Genomic DNA, 25,287 nt, shown 5'->3' on the forward strand with positions numbered 1-25,287 from the left:
TACACTTGCAATAGTGTATTTTATATGGACAAAATGTATGTCCTTTGTGCTCCAAGACTCTGTCCTGGAGGACTTTGCTAGACAAATACCACAGAAGCATTACTCTGTACGTTGCTTCAAGTAGAGGAAGGATGTACATGTCTACAAACATGGCATACTTGTATAATCAGGAGCAAGGCAGGAGTCCCTGCCAATTCTGGTCTGCAGATCATGCAGTTATTAACCCAGCCTGACATGGGACTTTTCTTGCGGAGTTGCTAAACTTTCTAGCTTGTGCATTACCCTTGCACTGCCCTTTTTTGCTGAAACAGAACTTTTACTGCCAACAAGTCACTGAACCAAACATGCCATAAAGAGTGCAAACCTTGGGATGGCTGGGGATTTTTTTTTTTTAATTTATTATTTCTTATTTTTCCAGAATATAGAGAGAGGGGGCCATTGAGTGTTCTGTAGCGTTCCTGTTCCCAGTGCCTGCTGAAGAGAGCTCCTTTTACCTGCTCTGTTTTTTCCTTTTACCGACCAGCTAACACATGAGCCACGCTGTCTCCAAGAAGTCTCTAACTACATGCCATAATAATTTTGCCCTATGTCATCTTCTCCTGCCTGCTCAGAATGTGGAACGTGGCAGAAACCCCTACGTTGGGTATTTGTTTTAACAGATATCCCCCACTGTTTTAGAACAAGCAGTATTTCTCTGTCCTATGGAAAACTATGGAAGCAGTTTTTGTAAGCGGGCTGTGATAGCTACTTGGTAAGAGTGTCAGGTATTGAAAGAAATAAGTTCAGCCTTATTTCTTTTTTTTCCTCTTTATTTATCTATCTATCTATTTATTTATTTATTTTTTAATGCAGAATCATTCAGGTAATGGTTGTGAAGCAAAGTTTTTCAGAGAGTAAAGAGATTAACCTTCACACCTGCTAAAAATCTACAATCTTAGTGCCTGGGCAATTTCACATTATGTTGCTACACATGCAGAAAACAGGAATTTACGGTATTTGTAAGTGAGGAGGACTTGTAGCTGCTAGTCCATGTTTTAGGAACTGGTTTACACTGTAGGCTGTAAATGAAATGGAAAGAAAAGCATAAAAAAACCCAACACACCAACCCATTCTCCCCCAGAATTTGGGAACTCTCAGCAAGCACACTGGAAAAGGAAACTCTCTAAGTGAGAGTGGGCTTCTGTCCTTTATCAAAGGTGCTGGGGATATCTCTCGCTTTGGTGGCTCATGCTCACTGATCACAACAGCCTGGACAGTGAAATCTGAGCACTACATCTTTCAGGGGAAATGGTCTTGCCTGCAAGAAGGTCTGTGGGGCTGTATGCATTAGAGTGTTATGCATATAGTAGGTACAGCACTTTGTTCTGTATTCTTGGGATTTTTAAAGCTGACGATATGTACCTTATACCACCACACTCATCAGTTTTGTGTTTTGTTTTCTAAGGTGTTGCTTAACTGGATTATGCAGTCCTTACCTTGGGCTCAGCTCTAGCAAACTGAGAGCACCAGTCACGTTTATTGGAAAGAATTCTATTCCCCAAGTTGCTTAATGCTTAACGTTTTGCTGATCTCAGGGAAAAATCAAGCACTGCCTCTTACAGCAAGGACACTGTAACATGTAACCCACATAGCAGAGGGTATTTCTATCAGAACCAACTTTGCTTACTCTAGAGAGATAAATCACCAAAGCTATATTTACTTCTTTCAGGATTATGTCAAGTTGCAGTGTCTTATTATCTGATACACTGTTCCCCTCCTCCCGTATTTCCACGAAATCTTGGTGTTCCTAGTGTTGTGCTGTTGAAAAGTGTCATGCTAAGTTTAGGTTGTATTTAACCATGCTGACACTTTGACTGGTACATGTGGTCCTCCATAACTTTTCTTAAGGGACAACTAAGGGGAAGCAGAATAGCTTACATATTAATAGAGCCTTACTATCTTCACCATGGTTATAAATCTAACAAAGCTGTAACAGGGAGCAGTAGCAGAGGGAAGAGAAAATCAGTTCAGGACAGGGTAAAATATGGCTGTAGCATGCTTTTTTGTCTGTACCAGAAGGGAGATGTACTGAAATTAAACCTCAGATCTGTTTTGCCTTTTTTTTTTGGCAAGGAATAGCTGTAATCCAGAACTTATGTTCCATTCAGCGTGTTCATTTGGTTGGTCTCGTGTCAGCTATTCTCCTCCAAGTCCCTGTAACTGCAGCGAGAAGAGCAACAAATTTGTCTTCTTTCAATGTATGGACCATTTTTCCTATAGAATAATTAGGGTGGGTGATAATCACGATGTAATAAACATTGTGCTCCACCTAGAAAAAGCTGTTGAAGAGCAGAAGAAGGAAGAGTAATGAGGGAGATGGAGGAAAAAAACAAACAAACAAACAAACACCAAAAAACCAGGAAAGACGATAGATTAATTTTGGGGTGGGTGGAAAGGAAGATCCAATGGTACTGCTGCTTCCTGTGCCAGCACTGCTCAGTGGCATGACAGAGATCCAACATTCACTGTGCTTCTGCAGGCAGACGTGGAAATGGCCTCAGACATGGGCCCTAATGGCCTGCCGTGCATACCTGGGCAACCTGCTTTTGTGGTATGCATTAATTCACGCTTGCGCGATCCACATAGCTGGTCTTTTACAACCGAGGCTCTCCTAACAGCTGAGTTACTGAAGCAGGAAATTTTACTTCCAAAAAGTCACTGAACCAAACATGCCATAAAGGGTGCAAACCTTGGGATGGCTGGGGATTTTTTTTTTTTATTATTACTTATTTTTCCAGAATGTAGAGAGAGGGGGCCATTGAGTGTTCTGTAGCGTTCCTGTTCTCAGTGCCTGCTGAAGAGAACTCCTTTTACCTGCTCTTTCTGTTTTTTCCTTTTACCGACCAGCTAACACATGAGCCACGCTGTCTCCAAGAAGTCTGCAACTATGTACCATAATAATTTTGCACTAAGCCCTCTTCCCCCACCTGCTGATAGTCTTAATTTCCTTACCACTAAATAAATTTCTTATTAAGCGTGCTTACTTGTATGTATCTGTCTCAAAAGATGTTTGTCTACATCTGTAACATAAACGTTTGAATTGTCTGGAAAGTTTACTGATTATTTAACATACTTTCACGAAGTAACAAACTGGGCCAATGAAGGACAGAAAGCCTGGCATTGCTACTGTACTGAATATGAGCACGCTCAGAGGGAGCTGCACAGAAACTCTACTAGAAAACGGTGTCCCAGGAAGATTCAGGTAGCTGTGCATTACAAGCAGGTGATCTTCTAATTTCCTAGTGGAATCATCCAGGATTTAAAGCTGTTGCATTTCAGGTTGTATCTTCCAAGTCAGCTGTCATCAGATCTCTCGCTCCTAGGGATTCTCCAGCATGCTTTACAGCACTGCATCCCTCCACCCAAAGCACCCGGACTTCGATTGATGAGCTTATTGCTAGCAGTGAGGACAGATTTATGCCACTGAATGAACAGCCGCTGCCCTCCTTATGAGTCGCTCTGTCATTGGTGAATTTGGTCTCATCACATCACGCTCTCTCAGGAGGCACCTGAAAAAGGAGAAGAAGTAGCAGGAAAACGGGAAGAAAGTCACTGAGCACATCGCTTTTCCCATAAGACTCTCAGCAACAGCCCTACAAGAGCAGGAAGACAACACCTAAAGACCTGCTCTTGATTTCCTTCACTGAAAACATCTGGCCTTGGCAGTCAGATCAGGCAGAAGAGTTCTTTCCAGCACTGACACAGACTGAAAACCAGCACGCAGAGGGCACACAACAGTCGTTCTGATATTCTATCTACTACTCGTGTTTCAAAAAGACTTCAAGAGGCAAACAGGCAAGGCTTCACGTTGTCCTGAGGAGACAGGCGTTCCTTTAAGTGCACAGCAGGCTCAGTTAACAAATTTAAACAGAACTCTCAGCAGGACAATGAGCATGAGGATAACCTTGATTTCCAGCAGGTCACCAAACCTTAGGAGTCCATTAAGTACACAACCAAGCGGCAAGATGCCACAGGGTAAGACAGAACATCTGAAAGTCAACTGCCCTTCAACAAACACAAACGAATCATCCATACTGTAAGACTGCCCTTCTGGAACAGACAGCTACTGCGCTTCTCATCTTAGTTAAGTGTTACTACATTCAGCGCGAATGCTTGCGTGTAATTTCAGCACGGACGCAGTTGTTTGGAGCTACTCTGCTACATCCTGACTTTAAAACAGTCCTGTCACCACAGAAAGAAAAAATTACCAGGAAAAATACTCACTTAGCGAGGTTTTGTTTGGCTTGGGATTTGCAATTTAAAGCAGCATGAATCAACAGCTGGCTGAAAACATCCCTCTGAAAAAAGAAGTGAGTCAAGAGCTAAGTTAGTAAGTAACCGAGAAAGTACTGCTGCTTACAAAACAGCCCCCAAGTGAAGTTTTCCTCTTGGCACCTTGAATAGCTGACACTGCTGGTAAGTGCTGGCAAACAGGACTCAGTCACAAGCACAGCTCGCTTGTTCCCTTTTCCAGGAATCAAGGGCTCTTAATAATGAAAGCACCTAAGGGAGGCTACTGAAAGTGGACCGAGTCACATCTCGGGTCGCATCTTCTGTTCATGTCCTTTACCTGAGCATTACTGCCTCCTAGCTGGATCAGTTGGTAACGGATCGGGTACAGCAGATCGACAGCTTTGTCACAGTTCCCATTCTCAAACTCCACCAAAGCCTGCAGTAATGGCAACCCCACACTGGGAGCCAGAGAAAGCTCGTGGTCTTCGCCAGGTTCTCTGTACAACGAGAAAGTGATTAACTCTCATAAATCAAATCAGAAATACGCATATTTAATGCCAGCCTGGCACTGCCTGCAGACAGAATTACTTCTGAGTCAACCAAGCGTGATATTTCAGGTACCATACTTACACGGTTACTTTTGCTGAGGTTATTTTACTTGCACCTTTCTATTATGGTGTAGTGCTTGTGGTGGCAATGGTGATGAGAGACCATCACTAGAAGATCTTATATGTTGTTACCAACCTTGTCACTCTAGGATTCCATCATTACTCATCAGTCAATCAGATTTCATCCTTCTGCACACATTCACACACGTCACAAGCCCAAGCCTTTGCAACATATCACCTTGGCTGGGAAAAAGCCAGAGAACTCTGCACTGATTTTAAATCTGATCAAGGTGTGAGTGAAAAACACAACGCTGTTAAGTTGAAAAGCTTCAATGCACGATTCATGCAAGTAAATGAACTCGAAAGCAAAATTCTCAAGAACTATTCCAGCACTGCTTAGAAACCAATTTCCCAGAGAGGGACTATGACAGTCTCACTACCAGCTAACTGTTACTTTCTTTTAAAGCAGAGCAGAAAGAACCAGCACAGACAGCTGGCACACTGCACAGTGTCCGTATTGTTCTACAGGTGAAATCCTTTATCGCTGCACATTACGTAACTTAGTACGAACACACAGCAAGAAAATACAAGGCAAACGTTCCGTAGTGGCTGTGACAAACACAAGAGATTCTTGCTTACCACGAACAGAAGCTCCTCTCGACATCAACTCACAAAAAGAATTACAGAGATGACCTAAATGGACACTGCTCTATTTAAACCAGGCCTCACCCAGGGAGGCAGCAAAGCAGAGAGGAGCGTGTGGGAACACTTCTGCAAGCCACACAAACCATCCCTCAGATGCTCAGAGGCCAAAATATTTATTCAACACAGTACTTTAGTTCACGTAACCTACTTGGCAAGTTCTTGAAGAGTTGTTAAAAGCTCATTCGTAGTTTTGTGGTCTTTGGCTCCAAGGGAGGACATCAACACGTGTGCATCATTGAAAAGAAGAACGTGGTCTTTGCTGTGCTGCTTTGCACGCTTCAGGACATTGTCCCACCTGTCTCCAAGCTTCACACCTATCAGTAAAAGATATTATTTAAATAACAACACCAAGGGCAAGAGCATTGCTTAGTAGTATGTATCAGCATCATGTGCCATGGATAGCACTGCTACTGAACTCAAAAACACAGTCCCTGACGTGGCAAAATTATACTGCAATGTTTAGTTACAGCCTGCCTTATCCGGGCAAAGGGTTCACTGACTGTCAGTAATTTATCACCAATATTCTAGATTGCATTATGGGAGGATCTCCCCACATTTGCAACGGGGAGAAGAATCAGAAGGGCAGAAGTGAGAACACTTGTGGAATCACATAAGGACAGAGAAATAGGTAAAACAAAAGCAGTGCGTGTGAGCCAAGCCAAATAACAAATTCATTCACCACTCTGCACTGGCAGGCAGTTCAGCCATTCCCCTCACTGCTCACAAAGAATTACAGTGGGATATCCTACCTTCCAGATGAAGCCTGTACAGCATCGAAGAGCTATCTACTAAATCCAGCATGCTTCCGCTTGACAGGAACCGGGGAGCTATCTGTAATCACAAGTGTTCATAAGCTGTGCTACCAGGAAATTACTCAGATAATCCAACTTATGTGCACTGTGCAAAAGGAACTTTATGTTCTCATTCAACCCAAAATACCTGTCTCAAAGTTGCACTGCTAACTGCACTGTTCCCAAATACAGCAATCTGAAGTGAAGAACGCTTCCATGCTGCTTCACTTGTCTTGTTTTACTTGGTATCCAATTCAACTCCGTAAGCACAGAGGATCACCAATTTTTTCTTTCTTCCTCCTAATCTTGTGCCATAAATATTACTTCACTATGCCAGAGTTAGTAGGCAGGAGCCTGCACAACAACTTTCTTAAGGACAACATTACTTTTACAGTCCTTACAAATACGTGCTATCCTATCAAATTTGATTTTATTTACTAAGATTGAGTTGAAATGTACACAGTACAGAACCACAGCATATTAATAGAAATGCAAAGACCTGCTTCTGTGAATATCTGAAGTGCAAAATCAATTATTCGCATGAGTAACTTGAGTTTATAGGACAAACGTTTTACATCCTTTTAAAAAGCTGCCTCTTCTTTACCACCAAAAAAAAACAAAACAAACAAAACAAAACAAAAAAAACCTGAGACCTAAAGAACACAAATAAGAGAGACACAGGTTTTTGGGCATTTCACGTGGTGAGAAATCACTTCCCTAACAACAGATGCAAATATTACATATGCACAGCACACTGCGGTAGGTTTCAACGTCTTGCAGAAGGAAGAAAACACATATCACAATCTGCAGCATGCCCTTCAATAAATATAAAAGGCTCCTACTCACATGGTTGTCATAAATTGTCAAAGCGGCCTCATGTTCCCCCTGTAAAAGCAAACAAGGACCATGTGATTAATATTCTGGAAGACTAAGCAAGAGTGATGGGTAGCAACCAAAGATATAAATACAATTAAGAAATGCCATAACATTACATCATTGTCTCCTGACTTCAGAAACAAAAAGAAAAAAAGAACAAAAAGAAAGAAAGACCAAGATAAAGCAGGATGTACTAGCTAAAATAGCCAGTATATTTAATTTGCTTTTAATAATGAGAACAAATACTGGTGCGTGTTCCACACAAAGGAGAAAGATGAGGTTTCATCTCTTTCTCATCTTCCTTTCAGAATCCTCAACTACTGTTGAGAGCTATGCTTTCTATGTCATTACTATGAAGCATAAACAACTGATTGTGATTGTGAGATAAAGCAGGATGTACTAGTTAAAATAGCCAGTATATTTAATTTGCTTTTAATAATGAGAACAAATACTGGTGCGTGTTCCACACAAAGGAGAAAGATGAGGTTTCATCTCTTTCTCATCTTCCTTTCAGAATCCTCAACTACTGTTGAGAGCTATGCTTTCTATGTCATTACTACGAAGCATAAACAACTGACACTGTGTTCTGACCAAAGGACGGCACCTCTGCAATGACATTGGGCTCAATTCATTAAGGAGACAAATGTGACCAGTGCTAAGCATTATGAACTCCAAGGAAATTCTGCACTGCAACCTGATATGCTGGGCAAGTTGCAATCGTTACTAAAGAGTTTCACTAGATCCTAAATCACTTGAATTACAGAGATTGAACTACAGAGATTAGTGTCTTGTTTCAGTCAGTCAATTTTGAGGTCAGCAGCTTTGCACTGAATTTGAAGAGAACTTTCTGTAATTTTGTTTTCTAAAAATAGGTGATCCAAGTTCTTATATCCATCAAATAATCGTGCCAGGTGTAATCAGTGAGATTATTTCACAGCAATCCTTCAACATTCCAGCAAAGATGATGGATCTTTGTTCGGTGTAATTAAAAGTTGCCAAAATAATGGTACTACAGGACTATCCTGTAAAAACATCACTGTGCTATTTTATAACAGCATCCCTTGAAATAACCTACAAATCCCTATACATGCTAGGACAGCCTTTTAACTAGCATTGGATGAATCCTCTGTCTGGACCGTAAATCATCAGTATGAAAATATCTCATACCTTTTCCATAAAGTATAAAGCCCAGTGCCAGTAATTGTGGCAAGCAAGCATATCACTGCCCTGCAAAAAAGAAAAAGGAGAGAAATATTATGGTTTACACAATAACTTCTCATCTCAACATACCTAGGCGGATTTCGGTTTTCCTCTTCAACTGCCGAGTGCTCCAAAAGACAGGACAGACAAGAACTTCACATCTGCTGGCCTACATGAAATCTCTCACTCTTACACTCGCTCCTTTCCAATTCAGGCAGACACCACAAAAACCAAAGTTTCCCCAAGTCTTTTTGCAGAGAAGAACTGCGCTTGGATGCCTCAGGAGAATTCACCCTTTTGCAGCACTCCTTCGGAAAAAAATCCACAAACTGTCTGTCACAAGAGTAAGATTTGTCTCATCTAACATGTAAGGGTCTTGACTGAAGCAATGTGGCTGGACAGTGTGCAGGAAAGGCCCACCTTATGAGGGCCATTCCTCCTACTCACCTAGATTTCCATCTCAGACTGAGTGATCACTTCTCAAACTTATGTCTTACTATTGACCACAAAATAGATACCAGATACGTGGGCAGTTCCTCAGATGAGATGAATATTCCCTGACCATTACCAACCTTGCAACATACTTCCCAGCTGACGCCAGGAGTTCAAATGCTCTTCCCTAGCTTGTACTTCACATGAGTAAGAATACGAGATTACCTCACTGCAAAAAACAAAACCCCTCTTCTGATTCTGACTTGTAGTTCTGAATGAGATTAAACTGCTAAGCAAGAATTTGCTAAGCAAATTCCAGGGTGCTCAAATCACTAAATAGAAACAGGCTATGAGAACTCACTGCAACAGTTCTGGAGAAAAAACATTCCCATTTAAGACTAAGCCACACTAGCACGGAGGTCCCTCGGCTGACCTGATGTAACCCCTCTGATTTTGTGCTCAAACTCACATCAAATGATAGGCAACTGCGTTTCTGTGAGAGGAACAATAAAAACTGTCATGCAAAGAAAACCTGCACTAAATCTCCTGTGCAATTTAGCATCCGAGTAATCTCAGTAAAGATGGCTTGAAGTGGTCCACAGCACGTGCCTTTCAGAATGGACATTTTTCTGCCTCTTGCTTCAAAATCAGCATGGATAACAGCACCTCAAGTGAAGTCTTCTACTCATTTCTGAAACTTGCATTGCTTGTAACACATACACAGGCAGAAAGGAATGAGATGAAGAACTGCAGGACTTGGCTGGAGCAGGCAAAGACGACCTACAAAGATATTTTTCAGAGATGCTGTGACAAAGCTTACCTTCCAGTTGTCTTCTGTTTCCTTCATGAACGCCAACCCTTTCTCCACCTCTGCTTTCATTTCATTTACGTGAGCTACAGTATGAACAGACCACGCATCTGTCCGCTCTATATCCAAAGCCTATGAGTGAAAAAAGGAAAACGTGATGATTCTCTCAAACTGGCAAAAAACCCATTTCTATTATATCTTAGCCATTTGGTAAGGTGAGTCAGTAGCAGTTTCATCTGTTCCAGATGCAACAGAACCTTGCCAAGACACCCATTAGAGATTAACTCCGTCCAAGACCACAAGGCAACAGCAATAATCCTGAAGACTGCAGAAGATCAAACACAACTACTATCGTTATAAAAAGGGCATATGCAGACCAATTTTGATCCCCAGGAACACTGTACACTCAGCTGCTCACTGTCAGTTTACAGCACTTGTGCAAAACAGCACTCAGAGATAGGGAGCACATGACTAACAACTCTAAAAACATTTCGCCATCAAGAACGGGCAGTTTACCTCACGGGCAAGCTTCTCTGCACGATCAAAAAAGTTTGTTTCCATGAGTCCAAAAGAGTAGAAGCCTTTCACGTAGCTAAGCAAAACAGAAAAGAACACTTCACTCATTCAGAACTAGATTTAAGCAAGGACTGAAAAATGTACTGGAAGCAGCATTTAATTCAAAACCGTCCTTGCAACTTGTACTTCACAATACTGAGCAACAGGAAAAGCTCACAGCCTACCTATTATAAATGTGTGTACTTAACAAAAGACCAACCCTCCCTCATGCCCAACAGATATACTGAAAACATGGAACGCACTGATTGCGTGGCCAAAACATCACGTGGAACCAGGAACAGAGCTTTCTCAATGCTGAACTGTAGATAATGGAGACAATATTTAGACTCAGTGTCTCCATTCCTGTCGTTAGTCTCAACCACTGTCAAGCCATTTTTCAAATTCAACGCGTTTTATAACAAATTGAATTTTAACAACAAAGGAAACAGAAAGCACCCACAAGTGATTTCAGATTTACATTTCAAATGTGGTGAGGGGGAGAAACTCAAAGGCAACACATACAACTGCAGCCATCTGCACTGTCTTCACACTTTCTTCACTGCCCACTATACACAAGCACCTTCATGCAATGAGGCTTTTCCAAATCAGTTGAAGACAATGTAAAAGCAAAAGGTACCGTCGTTAAGCAATAAAGGCCCAATGTACAGGGAAGCTTGGCTGTTCTATGCTCCTATGAATGTACCCGATGCAGTCAGTTTAAGGAATGTTTAACTGATACTGTATTTGCAGAATCATAGAGGGCAAAGCACCACAGGATATTCTTCTTTTTCTGAAAATACCTGCTTAGCTTTTGGTTTCAAACTCAGAAGGCAAAAATGTTACTAAAATATGTGGAGTATTATATTGCACCTGAGGAATAAAGACCTCTGGGTGCGTTGTTCAGTTCTGTTGTTTGTTTGTTTTTACATATATACTTAGTTTTTGCAGAAGTATAAATTCATACACAACTCCACATGCCTGTCAGTCCAAGGACACAAAATAATTGCCAGATTTTTAGATAACAAGGAAAGTTTGGTAAAGGGGTATTTCCCACTGCTTCACAATTAATTAGACCACAGACTGTACGCCCCTCTGTAGCACACACTCTTCTTGTGCCAAAGAAACTGACAAAAACCCAGTCCAAGCTGCTAAGCCTAACCTCCCCAACAAATGCCAGTAGCGTACATAAGAAGAAGAAAGGATTTCACATTTTCGTCAGCTGACACTGAGGGAAAAATGACACTGCCTTCTGAGCCGTGAGACTGCGCAATGCCATAGCTTCATTACTAGCTTAATATTCAGCTCACACTGTCTTCACTGTTTGTGGAAGAGAAAAGCATTCTGTCCTGCATATTGAGGTACACAGGAAAAAAAAGAAAAAAAGGAAAGGGGCACACAAGAGCCTGAGGGCATTTTGCCCCCGCCTGCAGTGAGTGCACCATTCCATCTTAGGCGTTACATGACACGAGCCTTATCTGACAGCAAAAGTCACTGAGCGAGCCACTGCTCACTTCTGAAAACTGAACAGAACAACCTCACTAACAGTGTCAGCAGGGATGCGGGGGAGATGATCGAGCTGGCGTCACCCATAATTCACTCAACTTCATCTAGAAGCTGTTAATCTTGTCTGCACTCCTGTTTCTAACAAATCCTATTATTTAGATGTGTTGAACCGAAAACAAAAGAGTAGGCATACATCAGATACGGAGCAATTTTGAAAGTGAAGCATGACCTACCTGCTCAGAGGAACGTCGGGTGTCCAGAAAGGAAAAACACGAGCAACAGAATCTCGCATTTGTATTTGATATCCTAAGTAGAAATAAGTGTCATGGGAAAATTTGAGGGCTAGCAAGTCAGCCGGATGGTTCTGTAGAATCTGTTCCCATACATCACAAGCTTTTGGAAGCTGTCTATAAACAAGAATTTTAAATGTTGAAAGAGGACATGCATACCTGCCCCTGCTGTCAGTTCTAAACTCCTCCTATTCTGAAAAAGAGAAGATTCAACAACAAATGCCTTTTTCTTCTTGAACAAATTTTAGTTACGTTTGTGTTTTCCTTTGAGAAACAATGACAGTGTTTAAGCAGGGCACTTACTGGGAAATCACATGAGAAGTACTCTTACAAAAGTTGCAAAAGGCAAGGCAAAAGAGACACGCTTGAACCATAAAGATTTTCCCAAGATTGAACGTGAACTTGGGACAGAGAGATCTGCTGCTACCTGCTTGGGAGCTGGAAGGCTCTGCAGATGGATCTGGAGAGGCTGGATCAAAGGGCTAAGTCCAACTGCATGACATTCAACAGGGCTAAGCCCCCAGTCCTACACTGGAGTCACCCCATACAGTGGTACAGACCTGGGCACGAGTGGCTGCAAAGTTGCTCAGCAGAAAAAGAGCTGGCGGTGGGTGCTGGCTGACAACCGGCTGAATGTGAGCCAGCAGTGTGTGCCCAGGCAGCCAGCAAGGCCAATGGCATCCAGGCCTGCATCAGAAATAGTGTGGTCAATGAGAGGAGGAAAAGGATTGGGCCCATACTCAGCAATAGGGAGGCTGCACCTTGACTACTGAGTTCGCTTTTGGGCCTCTCACCACAAAAATGATACCGAGTTGCTGGAACACGGTCACAGAAGAGCAACGAAGTCAAAGGGACTGCAAAACAAGACATTTCTGGAGCAAGAGAGGGAACAGGCTGTTCTGTTGGGAAGAGGCTAAGGGGTCTACCTGAAAGGAGGTGGCAGTCAGGGGGCTGCCAGTGGAACAGCTTCCCTAGGGAAGCGGTGGAGTCCCAGCCCCTCCCTTCCCAGAAGTATTTACACTGCAGAACCTGGTGTAATGACGGAACTTGGTAGCTCAGCCTGATCATCGTGAAGATGTTTTACATGCTAAGCAATTCTATAGTTCAATAATTAATCTACAGTCATAAGCACACAGACACCTTTGTTCCAGTGGGAACTGAACCCACCCTAGCAGGGCTTCGGTAGCTTCCTCTTTACCTCTGCTATGAATTACGTGAGGTAAAGCCATGTTCACTTGTTTGATGAACAATAAAAGTGAATGGTTTCTTCTCTAGAGTGCACAGAAATTCCTCGTACTGAATGGAACAATAATGCTTTACAGAACTGCTGATACTAGCATCTCCCACTCCACTTTCTGACACTAGGAGCACTGGAACAGCTTGCCCAGGGAGGCCGGGGAGCATCCTTTAATGGAGACATTCAAGGCTCATCTGGACGCCTACCTGTGCAACATGCTGCAGGGAACCCACCTTTGCAGGGGGTTTGGCTCAACAGCTTTCTGGGGTCCTTTCCAACCCCTGCAATTCTGTGAAAAGTACTTTTGAAGAATTGCTAGTGTGGGTTCAGGACTGCATTATATTACACTAGACCTTCGAGGAGTTATGCAGAAAAGTACCCCATTTCTGCCTAAGGCAGCAGTACGCTGCAACAGCAAGGCCTTGAATGACAAAACCAGCCACTGTCCCCTTCCCCACAGGGCCAGCCACTTACCCACTGGCAAACATGTCCAAGGCCAATACGTGAAGCTTCTCCCGCTCAGTCAGAGGCTGAGATCTCGACAGCGTCATCATTGTTTTCAGCGCACTGCCCAGATCTCTGTTGAGCCGCACTGAGCTTCCAGTGCCAATAAGCTCCAATCCGTTAGCAATGACATGTCCCATGACTATGGAAATCAACAAGTCACATCATGAGCAGTACAGCAATGAACCTAATTCATCTCTACGAGAGCATGAAGAGGGTTGGGTTGCCTTGGGTGAAAATGGGTCCCCTCTGTAGCAAAGACTCATCAGCTTCCAGTTTTCATTGCCCTTCAGGACAGGCATTACAGAGGACTTGAGTGAAAAACACGGAAACATCACCACAGCCTGCTCCCCCCTCTAACGATGAATTACAGAATTCTACCCCACACACCAGTTGCTACTTGCCAAAATGAAGTACAGCGAACACAAAGAAACAGGGTAGAAGGGCTGCTCCAAAAGTAATACCTCCCATTTTATTACACTGATCCACAACATGGAGGTGCAAATGAAGCAAAGTAGTGCCCCTGAATTCCTCCACGTGGAAGCAATGACAACTATGGACCTTACTGACGCTTGCTGAACACTTATGGAGACCAAACAGTGGGTGACAACACAGCGAGTTGGCAGGTGATTCACTTCAGCAGAGCCAACAAGAGGCCACTGCTGCTAGTGCAGATTTTTACGAGCGTGGCACACAAGCTCTCGATCGTCCCTGGAGAAAATCCATAGCCAGCAGTGGTCACTATGTTGAAAAATTCTGTTTTGTAGCAGAAAAAGAGCCACATCAAACAATACTATCGTGCTCTTTGAATCCATTGAAAGTTAAATGGAAATAAACAAGAGGCATTATTTTGGAGTGATTTACGTAGCATCCAGCACTTCCCGTGCAAACAGCTAAAGGTTACACTTACCAAAATTTGGATCTGCAGCCTTTAACTTGGAAAGACACCCTTCAATACCTCCTAGATTCTCATCGTTGCGCCACGTTGCATACTGCAAAAGGGACAGACAGTGCCAACGACACTGGGCATCTTCTCGTTCTCCCACACAATGACAGAATGGCTTGGGCTAGAAGGGACCTCCAAGATCATCTAGTTCCAAACCCCCTGCCACTGGCAGGGTTGCCAACCAGTCCAACAGGCACTAGATCAGGTAGCCCAGGATCCCAGGCAGGTTAAAGTTAAAGGAAGCAACACAAAAGAGAATCTTTACACGTAGTACACTGAGTTTACTTAGGAAGAAAACAGAGAAAATGTCTTCTTTAAGGTACTCTGGCCACCAGCAGAACTAACAATCTTCAGTTTCTAAGCAGCATACGTCTCCTCCATGATTCTCTAGTGTGAGGGGTGATAAGCACACCAGCTGAAGCTTTTCCCTCAGCTGCAACACTCAGCAGAGCTCCCTGCTAACTGGGTTTTCTGCTGACAGCCAGTGGCTGAACTCAGCCTCAGTCTCAGGCTCTGGTTCCTCACCCTATTCCCAGAAAATGCGCGAGAGCGTAACACCTCTGAGACCACAACTCACCTGTTAGATTTGACTCTGCTGTGGGAAAGAGTCTCGGGCGTGCGTCTAAGTACACACTAGCAGTGACTGCTTAAGTGTTCTTTCCTCAATCGATAAAACTAGATCCATCTTCGCATCTTCCAGACAGTCAGAAATTCAAACGTCAGCTACAGCAAAGACTACTTGGTGCACAAGACCCTCCTTCTCTTATTTTTGCTTCATGTCATACCTGGCTTAGCGCAGCATCAAATAGCTTACAGGCTTCGTTGCTAGCGGTCGACAGCCCAAGTCCAGCGTCCTGCCAGGCCTGCACAATAAACAAAAAAGAACTGCTTATTCCATGCCCTGCTTGCCCACACACAGCCAGCAGACTTCAAAAGCGATGATTTGCTGATGCTTTTCAACTACCTTTTCTTGTTGTGTTCTTGTGCTGTACAGACAACTTGGGCAGCCACAGAAACATTTTCTGCAGCCGTAATTACATGTGACATTACGTTATGACAATCAACAATCCATTAGCTGTGGTTAGCAGTGGGGAGGAAGAACCAACACACTGTAAACGGTAAAACTTAACGGCCTACAGACCTCCAAATGCAAGAACGATTCTCAACTCATTATGGTTCCCTTTTGACAAGTTCCTCTGCTGCAGGCACACCTCATGTAGAACTGTCACATGCTGAATGAAGGCCCTGGTTTTCTGCACCTCACAGCAGAGCAGTGCTTTCCCACACAGGGTGGCAACGCAACCACGAATTGGTCACCACCCAGGCCCAGGTGCTTCCTTTGCCAACTTAATCACACACTGAGTTCCATCCTTGTCAAAACCAGTAGGTAGACCGGGAGACATTTTAAAAACGATATTCTAAAGATTTCTCATCGAAATTTCGTTAAAGGCTCACATTCCAACCATTCAAGTACCGGAGAGTTCACACTGCACGCCTGGAAGTACTCGACAATATCAAATCACAAACTTTTTCCTTTTCTTACAACACGCAAGCGTGAGTTCAGAAAGAAGCGAGCAGAAAATCGCCGAGAGAGCAGCCGAGGCAGGGCTGCAGCTCACGGGTTACCTGCCTTCCCCCAGAGGGAAGCGGGCAGCACTCAGCCCGCCGTCCGAGCCCCAGGGCGAGCGAAGCTCCCCAAACAGCGCCTCTCGGGACGACCCCGGACGAGGCCGCACGGCGCCAGGCCCGGCTTCCCGCGCCCCTCCCAGCCGCAGCCGCCGCAGTTCCCAAGCACGGGCTCCTTCCGCGGCGGTGGCCGAAGCACAGACCTGCTCGCCCTCGCCGCCCACCCTCCCGGCAGCTGCGGGACCCGCGGGCACAGCGGGCACAGCCGCCACCTGCGGCCGCGCAACGGCCCCTCGGCTCAGCTCGGCTCGGCTCCGTCGTTGCGCCGCTCCCTTCCGGCCCACCCGTACCTTGCAGTCCCTCAGCGGTGCCATGGCCGTCCCACAAGCCCCTCTCAGCCTTCGCCCGAGCGACTCCGCGCTTCCCACAGCACGCACGACAAGGGGCCGGGCCGGGGCCGGTCCTCCTCTCGGCGCGGCGGCCCCGCCGATCCACCCGCCGCGCTGAGCGCCACGCGGTGCTGCCGCCTGCCGCTCTCCGTGCGGTCCGTGGCCCCTTTCGACAGCCCGTCCCAGGGGCCGTTTCGAAGCCGACGTGGTTTTTTGGCAAGCCGCGCCATGGAGGAGGGCGGCAGGTACCGGTCTGCACGTAGAACGTTCAGGATTCCGAGGTCGCTAGCTGACAGTTGGCGCAACGCAAGCAGCAGCCGCCGGCTGGTCGCGCCGCCATGCCGACGCTTTCTCTCGCCCGTCGTGCCGCCACGCCGACGCTTCTTTTTCTGCTCCAGCTGCTCGCCTTTTCCCTGCTAGCCCTGCGAGCCTGCTCTCCGCGCATGCAGCCGCCGCCCCTGGCGGTCAGCTGCCTCGGAGCTCCCGGGCGCGGCTCCGCAGGTCGCAGCGGCGACGGCTGGCTGTCCTGCCTGGGGAATGGCACCTTGCGACTGCGGTATGTATCCAAATAATTTTCTAGTACGGTTTCTCTGAGAAAGCAGGTTGTTTTGGCAATTCAGTGTTGCAAGCCGGAGCAGAGAGGTGATTGTTCCCCTGTACTCAGCACTAGTGAGGCCGCACCTCGAGTACTGTGTCCAGTTTTGGGCCCCTCACTGCAAGAAAGACATTGAGGCCCTGGAACGTGTTCAAAGGAGGGCAACAAAGCTGGTGAGAGGTCAGGATACAGGGCTAATGAGGAGAGGCTGAAGGAGCTGGGAATGTTCAGCCTGGAGAAGAGGAGGCTCAAGGGAGACCTCATTGCTCTCTATAACTTCCTGAAGGGAGGTTGTAGTGAGCTGGGGGTCGGCCTCTTCTCTCGTGTCACTAGTGATGGGAGCAGAGGGCACGGCTTCAAGCTACGGCAGGGGAGATTCAGGCTGGACATGAGGAGGTATTACTTTTCAGAAAGGGTGGTCAGGCACTGGAACGGACTGCCCAGGGAGGTGGTGGAGTCACCGAGCCTGGGGGTGTTCAAGGAAAGGCTGGATGTTGTGTTGAGGGACATGGTTTAGTGGGAGCTGTTGGGAATAGGTGAACGGTTGGACTGGGTGATCTTTTAGGTCTTTTCCAACCTTGGTGATTCTATGATTCTATGGTTCTGTGACAAAACAGTGTTACATTTTTGATCCCCTATTGCCCGCCGCTGATCTCTTTCATCCCTGGTTCCTCATTGGCTGAGTAATGCAGGTTCACACTCTTTCCTGATACTTCAATACTAATCATACAAATACCAAGTAGACACAAATCTTTGCCGCCCAAACACAAATGTCTTAATTGCTTAATTGACTTCTAACAATTGCTTTCTTAACAAACATTTGGTCATAACTTTTCGGACGTCAGGTTTACAACATAAACATAGACGTATAGACACAGCCTCAATCGTTTAATTACCCCCCTAACGTTTGTGTCCTTTCACACTGGGTCACTGTTCTGGTCATCCATCTGTCCCTGCGTAGAGACAAGCTCGGGAGGAGGATAGAGGGGAGTATCTTGGAGCCAGTGTATGGCATCCTAACATTCCCACAGAGTGGGACAGTTCTGCTCTGTGTAAAGGCCCTGACTCCTTGAAAGTCTGTTAGATGTATTTTGCTTCTGCCGCACTAATGAACAACCTCACAGTATGTCTCCTAGTTCAGAATACTATACTCATACTGGTTAGAACATTGCAAACCTATTGCAGCTTTGTGAGAAAGTGTTTGTTAGGTAATTCGGTAGCCATGTTCCTAATATATGTTCCTAAGATGTATACGGTATTCTTACTTTCCACGTCAGTTATTTCTAAGGATATGTTACAGCTTAATTCTTTAGACCAATTGCCCTTTTCAATGCTCAATGCAGAAACAACACTTTCCACAGGTACCGGCCAGCCCCAGGAGCGACAGCGGAGGCAGAGAGCACAGAGAGGCAGCCTGCCTCCCCGCCGCACTGCCGCTGGTACCTGAATTGGGATTGGGTGAAGAACACCTCCCTCTGGTCAGGGCAGCTCACGCTCCAGTCAGGCCTCTCCCTGGGAAGCGCTCTCTGGCCGGTGGCCTCCAGTCTCATTACAGTGCAGTGCTCATCTGCCTCATGCGCCGCACCCGAGTGCCTTTATCGCAACTTGAGCATTGAGATGTCAGCAAGGTGGGCCGCCCAGAAGAGCTCACACGCATACCGTGATGGCACGAGAAGCGCCGCCTGCTTGTTCCATTGCTCTGCTTTCCCCGGGGATCCTGAGAAACACCAAGGGTTCGTGGCAAAAGTGAGCAGCACCCGAAATGGACTGACACCGGCTCTCCCCAGCGTCAGGGATGACACTTCAAAAGCAACAGAGCTGGCAGTGCTTCACCAGGAAGCAGCCTGCAAATTCAACTCGGTTACAATTCAAAAACCTTCTCTTCATACCTCTGTCATACGTCAGAAAAAGGGGAAAACGTTTGAGCTGTATGCCAGAGTGCTAGTGGACTGCAACCTCCACGTGTCCATAAAGCCTCAGTGGATATTCTATGCTGTTAAGGACATGAAAACTAATCCAGACTGGGACCAACCTTTAAATACATCAGCGATGCACGGTGTCAACACAGTACAGCTAACGGTTCCCAGCTGGACCTTGGATTATGGAATGTATCAGGTCTATTTTACTGCTTCAGTATACGTGCTCGGGACCAAAAGATCCTTCAGTAAGACAGACAGGGTTTTCGTCAAGATAGAGAGAAGTGATCTTGTGGCAAGTATTGCAGGAGGCAACTTCCGGACAGTGGGCTTTTTTGATAATTGGACTCTCGATGGCTCCGTGTCCTACGACCCCGATTCACCGGAACGACTAAAGGGACTCACGTTTACTTGGTACTGCACTAAGAAGCTATTGGACTATGAAAGCATGAGAATCAGTGCGGGAAATAAATGTCATCCAGCCCAGAGGGATTTGAGGTGGCTGACATCTTCAGGGGCTGTTCAAGTGCTAGCACCGGAATCGCTCCCGGGAAACACTGTCTACCACTTCCGTTTAGTCATTCAAAAGGATAGAAGACAGAGTTATGCCGACCAAAGCGTAAACGTGCAGTCTGGCTTCTCACCTCTCCTGGATGTGGCGTGCCTTGAAAACTGTGGCAGCGCTGTAATTCCGACAGAGAGGTTTACGTTGTCAGGCAGATGCCTCAACTGTCAAACAAGCAGCCAGCCAGTCCACCAGTCATCGCTTTGGGTGGAAAATTCTTCAGAAATTAGCTTTGACTGGTCTTCCAGAACCTCAACAGGTAAGTTTGGTTCTATACATGCTCTGACTTTTACCCGTAGTGCAGATCAATCATACATACTGCTACTACAAGTGACTACCTGGGGCGGTAGGTCATCCCTCTACAGATATGCATTTAAAGTAAACTCTCCACCCAGGGCTGGCAAGTGTAGCGTCAGCCCACACCGCGGTACAGCTTTCCTGACAAAATTTATTGTCCAGTGCAGTGGATTTTCGGACAGCAACTTACCCCTGACTTACAAAGTCATAGTAGCTTCCGACGTATCCAAAACTGCCAAAATTAACTCGGTGGAGGACAACACATTTGGCACAATTGTGTACTTTGGCTATCAGCCTAGAATGCCTCCATCTCCCCTCCCAGTTGGTGTCCCCTCTCGGAGGTACGCTCTGACACTGTACGTTCAAGTGTGTGACTCTCTGGGGGCGTTTACCCAAGTGAGTCTGCATGTCAGAGCACAGAACCCAGTGAGAAGTCGACCGCTAGCTGTTGTGTTTCATGAACTGTTTGCCTCAGTGAGCGGTTTAAGTGCGCCCATGACAGCTTATCTCCAGACCGGAGACTACTTTAATGCGGGTTATTTGCCTTATCTTGCAGCTTCTGTCCTAAACTACATCGAAGCCGCACCAACACTCCCAATACCCAAGGCTCAGTTGAGGGAAAGCCTGCTTAAGGCAGCCCTGAATATTTCGGTTGAGAGCACGATGGAAATTAACCAAGTGGTAGCCTCTCTTTTTCAAGTCACAGAGCAACCTGAGGAAGTGAATGCTCGATCGCAAGAGATTGCCATTACAAAACTGACTGAAGTAACCGGGGTGTTGAAAACACAGAGGAATGAGAGCTGCTGGTCTGAACAAACAGAAATTCAGACCAGTGGAATTCTAAAATACTTGTCCAACACCCTGAGAGCTGCTCTTTTGCGTGTCAGGAAGATCATTGTTAGTGCAGTCACGCAAGTCTTCTCCATTATAAAAAAAATAACTGAGATTGTTTTCCAAGTCCCTGTGGAGGAAGACACTATCATGGAAGCCAGCAACTGGAAAATCACTTTGATGAAGGACGAAAACTGGGATGTTGCAAATGCTTTCTCTACCACAGAAGCCTGCAGGAATTGTTTCTATCCAACACTAAAAACTGGAAACTCTTCAAGGTTGTCTTACGATGCCGTCATTTCCACTGCCCTGTTTGAGTTTGATGAAAACCCTTTCCCTTGGTTGAATTATACTTCAGAAATTGCAACAGCCATCTTGGGCTTCAAAATGGCAGAGGCCAAGGCTAATGGGGATTTGCTAGGGATCCTGCCTGAAGATGCTTTTCACAACATGACAGCGGTGGCAAGCAAAACCAAGGCAGTGGATGAAGAGTGTAACATCAAGGCTCCTTACATCATCTGCCTCACCGAGTCAGTGCTGAACGTCGCAGCTCAAGGAAGCGGTGCCCAGAGTCAGAACATTTCCATCGTCTTGCTGACCCCCTACATCACAAGGTATCCAAACATGAGACTGGTGAGCATACACACTTTTAGCGATCACTGCTTGTTTCTGGGGGGAGTTCAAAATCAGTGGAGGGAGGACACGTGCAGACTTGGTTCCCTGACCAACTGGCAACGGGTACACTGTGTCTGCAGCATGAAGCGGAGTCACAGGAGCCGGTCAGTCCTCACTGCCTCAAATACATCCACACTTGACATCAAGTTCCTGGCAGCCAAAGTCATTGTGACCCCCAACAGAGTAGATCTCAAAGGAAACCTAATAGCGGACCTCCCTAAGAACCCCGTGACCCTTCTAACAGTGCTCTTCATTTTTGCAGCCTACTTTCTTTTGTCTCTGTGGGCCGTGCGGAAAGACAGGGCTGAGATGGTCAGCAAAGACAAAATTATAGTTCTGCCCGACAACGACCCCTTTGATAAAGTCAGCTTTTTGGTCACTTTGTACACCGGCAGTCGCTGGGGAGCTGGAACCAGCGCAGATGTTTTTCTTCAGCTCATCGGCCAGAACGGCACAAGTGATATCCACTGCTTGCGGCATCCACAGTTTCCTGCTTTCCGTCGAGGAAGCACTGACTGTTTTCTCTTGACTACGAAGGAAGACCTGGGAGACATCTGCGCCTTCAGGGTCTGGCACAACAACAGAGGCCCATCGCCAGGCTGGTTCTTAAGCAGAGCCAAAGTTGAACACGTGTCCGCTCAGAAGACCTGGTTCTTTATGTGCAGGAAATGGCTTGCCCTTGACAAGGGAGATGGCTTACTAGAAAGGACATTTTCCGTCACCAACCCAAAAGCACCTCTATCCAGAAAGGATTATTTTTTGATTGACCTGGCCAGTGGTCTGAAAGAGGGCCATCTATGGCTCTCCGTTTTTGCTCAGGTTCTCACTGGCACTTATAGCAGGCTCCAAAGGTTATCTTCCTGTCTAACAATATTATTATTAAACCTGTTCGTTAACATTATGTTCTTTAGTGCTGACAGGGATGAAGAATCTCCAAGACACCTGAGGTACTTGAGATCAATTGCCATAGGCATTGAATGTGCTTTGATTACAGTACCTGTGGAAATGATTATAATGGCCTTATTTAAGTATTCCCAGAAGAATCCAGAGAGAAGTCTAACTCTGCTTCCTATGAATCTTAAAACCTGGAGAGTACATTCGCAAAAAAGGAAACGTTCAGAAACGTCAGCACAATCTGGTAGCATTAGTTCCCCGGAGAACGTTGCTGCTCACAGCGATTCTCAGGGCCCGATGCATAACTTGAGGAGAAGAAGAACTGAGGGAAAGACGAGAAGCCAGGGAGCTCCCCAGAACAGCAGTAACTGCCCAGTTTCTGAAGGAGGTGCAAGTACCGCCGGAGACAAGGAGCAAACAGGAAAGAATTCCTGTCCAAAGGTTAAGGCCAGGCAGAGACTACCATCAAATTCCAATTTCAGCAATAACTGCGCAAAGGAAGCAGGTAACTTGCAGGAAGAAAGCAAGCTACTCAGCGTTAGCTCTGTGCCTTTTAGCAAGAGACCACCCATAGTTTGTTGTTGGTGGTGTGTCTATCTCTCGTGGGTGTTAGTGATAATTGTAAGTGGGGTATCGTCATTTTTCATTGTACTGTATGGTTTGTCTTACGGCTACCAGACTTCGCTGGAGTGGCTTTTAGCGTCGGCAACTTCCTTTATTCAAAATGTGTTCTTTGTTTCAATCATAAAAATCAGTTGTTACTCAGCTTTGAACACAGTTCGTCCGAAATACTGCGAAAACATTCCATGGTTTACCCAGGATCTCCCTTCTGAGATTCAAGCAGAAAAGGAAGCAATGAATGAAGAAGAGATGCGGGAGAAGCACTTCAAGCTTGCCCAGATCAGAGACACCGAGCAGTACAAGCCTTTAAAAGATGAAGAAATTGCAAAGATGCTGGAAACGGCAAAAATTAAAGTCAGGGCATTCATTTTCATAAAAGATGTTATCGGTCACCTTGTGGTTTTAGCAGTTGTCTTATGTTTTGCTTATTCTACTGTGAACACTAACAGTTTCCACTACAACCAATTTATTCAGAACCAGTTCTCTCCCAGACTCCCTGCTGTGGTTAAGCTGGCAGATATTTACACGTGGGTGAACGACACCTTCTTGCCTTTGATCCACAACGACGTTCAGCCAACTTTTCTTACCGACAGCTCATCCAAAATCATCGGTTTGCCTAGGATGAGGCAAGTGCGGGCTAAAGGTACTGAGAAAACTTGTTTCCACCCTCACAGCTTTGTAAATAAATTTGTAATCAGTAAAAGCCACTGCCTTCACAAATACGGCAGGGACCTCGAAGAGAAAGGTGACTATGCTGGCACGTGGACAAAAGTCGCCAACCGTTCTTTTTCCGAGGAAACCAGCAGTTACCCTGGGTTTACTTACCAACCAAACAGGGCTCCCTGGACTTACTTCTCATACGGAGATCTGCACACATACGGACCAGGAGGATACACGTTTTACTTTTTCCCTGAAGAAGGAAGACGTAATTCAACAGCAAGGCTGGATTTGCTGCAGGAGAGCAACTGGCTTGATGAAAAGACCTGGGCTGTGATCATCGAACTGACTACGTTCACGTCTGATGGAGATCTCTTTTGCAGCACCTCAGTCATGTCTGAACGGTCTGATTTTGAGATCATAAAACCAACTTTGTCAGTACGCTCTTTTGCTGTCTCCATTTTCCATCAGCAAACAAAAGGTCAACAATTGTTTTTCCTAGCTGCTGTTGCCTTTCTGCTCATGTACGTTGCAGATGGCCTCTACAGCATGGTCCAAGGAAAAAAAAAATACTAAAACTATTTCCAGGACAATCAGCTTCATCTTAAAATTGGCATTCTTCCTGATTGTTCCTTTCCATGTTTTAAAGTTCAAGATGGGAGCTGATATCGTTCATTTTTTCTTACTTTATCCAAACGATTTCATTCCTTCTCACGCAGCTTCTCATCTAGATCAGAATCTAAGGAATACTTTGGGCTTTTTGGCATTTCTTGCAGTTTTGAAGACACTAAAGTATTCTCAATTGTTTTACGAGGTGCGTCTGGCTCAAAGATCAATCTTGGCAGCCCTTCCTGGGATCTCCTCAATGGCCTCTGTGGTGATGGTGTACTTCTCTATCTTTATGGCTTTTGGCTACCTTGTGTTTGGCCAGCATGAATGGAATTACAATAATATGATTCACTCAGCTCAGACCGTATTCTCTTACTGCGTGTCTGCTTTCAGAGATACTGCATTTTCATCCAGCAGGCTGATGGGTGGTTTTTTCCTCACCTCCTTCCTGCTGGTGATGACCTGTGTTTTGATCAACCTCTTCCAAGCTGTTATTATGTCTGCCTATGGAGATAGGAAACAACTTGTCTGTGAAGAACCACCTGATGAAGCAAGAGCGGTTGCTTTCCTCCTGCAAAGGATGAAAAAGATGCTGTGTTTTCCAATCTGTAGAACGGCCAAAAGAAGTGACCCCAGTCTTTGCCACGGTGTGCCCAACGGGCAAGCTGAGAAGAGAGTTCAGTGACATTCGGGCCTTGAGAAAAGAAAAGCAAACGGGGAAAAATGGTTTGTCTTGTAATAAGAGCAAAGCAAGATACTATTTTCCAGACCACCTCTAGTCTGTAACACTTGTGTTTCAAATAAATGTTTTAAATTATTTTCTTGTGGTTTTTTTCCATGGATTTTGTAGGATTTAAACTTTTGTTACTGAGATTTTCTCAGCAG

General features: G+C 45.4%; 3 protein-coding genes and 1 long non-coding RNA gene across 5 annotated transcripts in view; 2 read left to right on the top strand and 2 right to left on the bottom strand.

Annotated features, from left to right (window-relative positions):
- Positions 1–24,231, bottom strand: part of LOC128084445 (uncharacterized) — a 27,737-nt gene extending 3,506 nt beyond the window's left edge. Inside the window, exon 1 of the long non-coding RNA XR_008208554.1 lies at positions 24,120–24,231. This is a non-coding gene — a long non-coding RNA (uncharacterized LOC128084445). The remainder of the gene's footprint in view (positions 1–24,119) is intronic.
- Positions 1–25,287, top strand: part of CDPF1 (cysteine rich DPF motif domain containing 1) — a 46,771-nt gene that overhangs the window by 1,218 nt on the left and 20,266 nt on the right. The gene's annotated exons all lie outside the window — the stretch shown is intronic.
- On the bottom strand, positions 1,677–16,987 carry LOC128084433 (tetratricopeptide repeat protein 38-like). Its single transcript, XM_052690463.1, is given in 15 exon segments — positions 1,677–3,548; positions 4,264–4,337; positions 4,610–4,769; positions 5,734–5,899; positions 6,335–6,416; positions 7,223–7,261; positions 8,420–8,479; positions 9,705–9,824; positions 10,209–10,284; positions 11,984–12,157; positions 13,752–13,923; positions 14,692–14,773; positions 15,513–15,590; positions 16,704–16,801; positions 16,804–16,987. Coding segments are annotated over 15 exon segments (1,644 nt in total). The 5' UTR covers positions 16,973–16,987; the 3' UTR covers positions 1,677–3,454.
- Positions 16,971–25,219, top strand: LOC128084426 (polycystin family receptor for egg jelly-like). Its single transcript, XM_052690444.1, is given in 5 exon segments — positions 16,971–17,298; positions 18,699–20,077; positions 20,672–20,796; positions 21,646–24,365; positions 24,367–25,219. Coding segments are annotated over 5 exon segments (5,163 nt in total). The 5' UTR covers positions 16,971–17,080; the 3' UTR covers positions 25,088–25,219.

This window comes from Tympanuchus pallidicinctus, unplaced genomic scaffold (genome assembly GCF_026119805.1).
Source record: "Tympanuchus pallidicinctus isolate F22 unplaced genomic scaffold, pur_lepc_1.0 scaffold27, whole genome shotgun sequence".
Classification (NCBI taxonomy): Eukaryota; Metazoa; Chordata; class Aves; order Galliformes; family Phasianidae; genus Tympanuchus; species Tympanuchus pallidicinctus.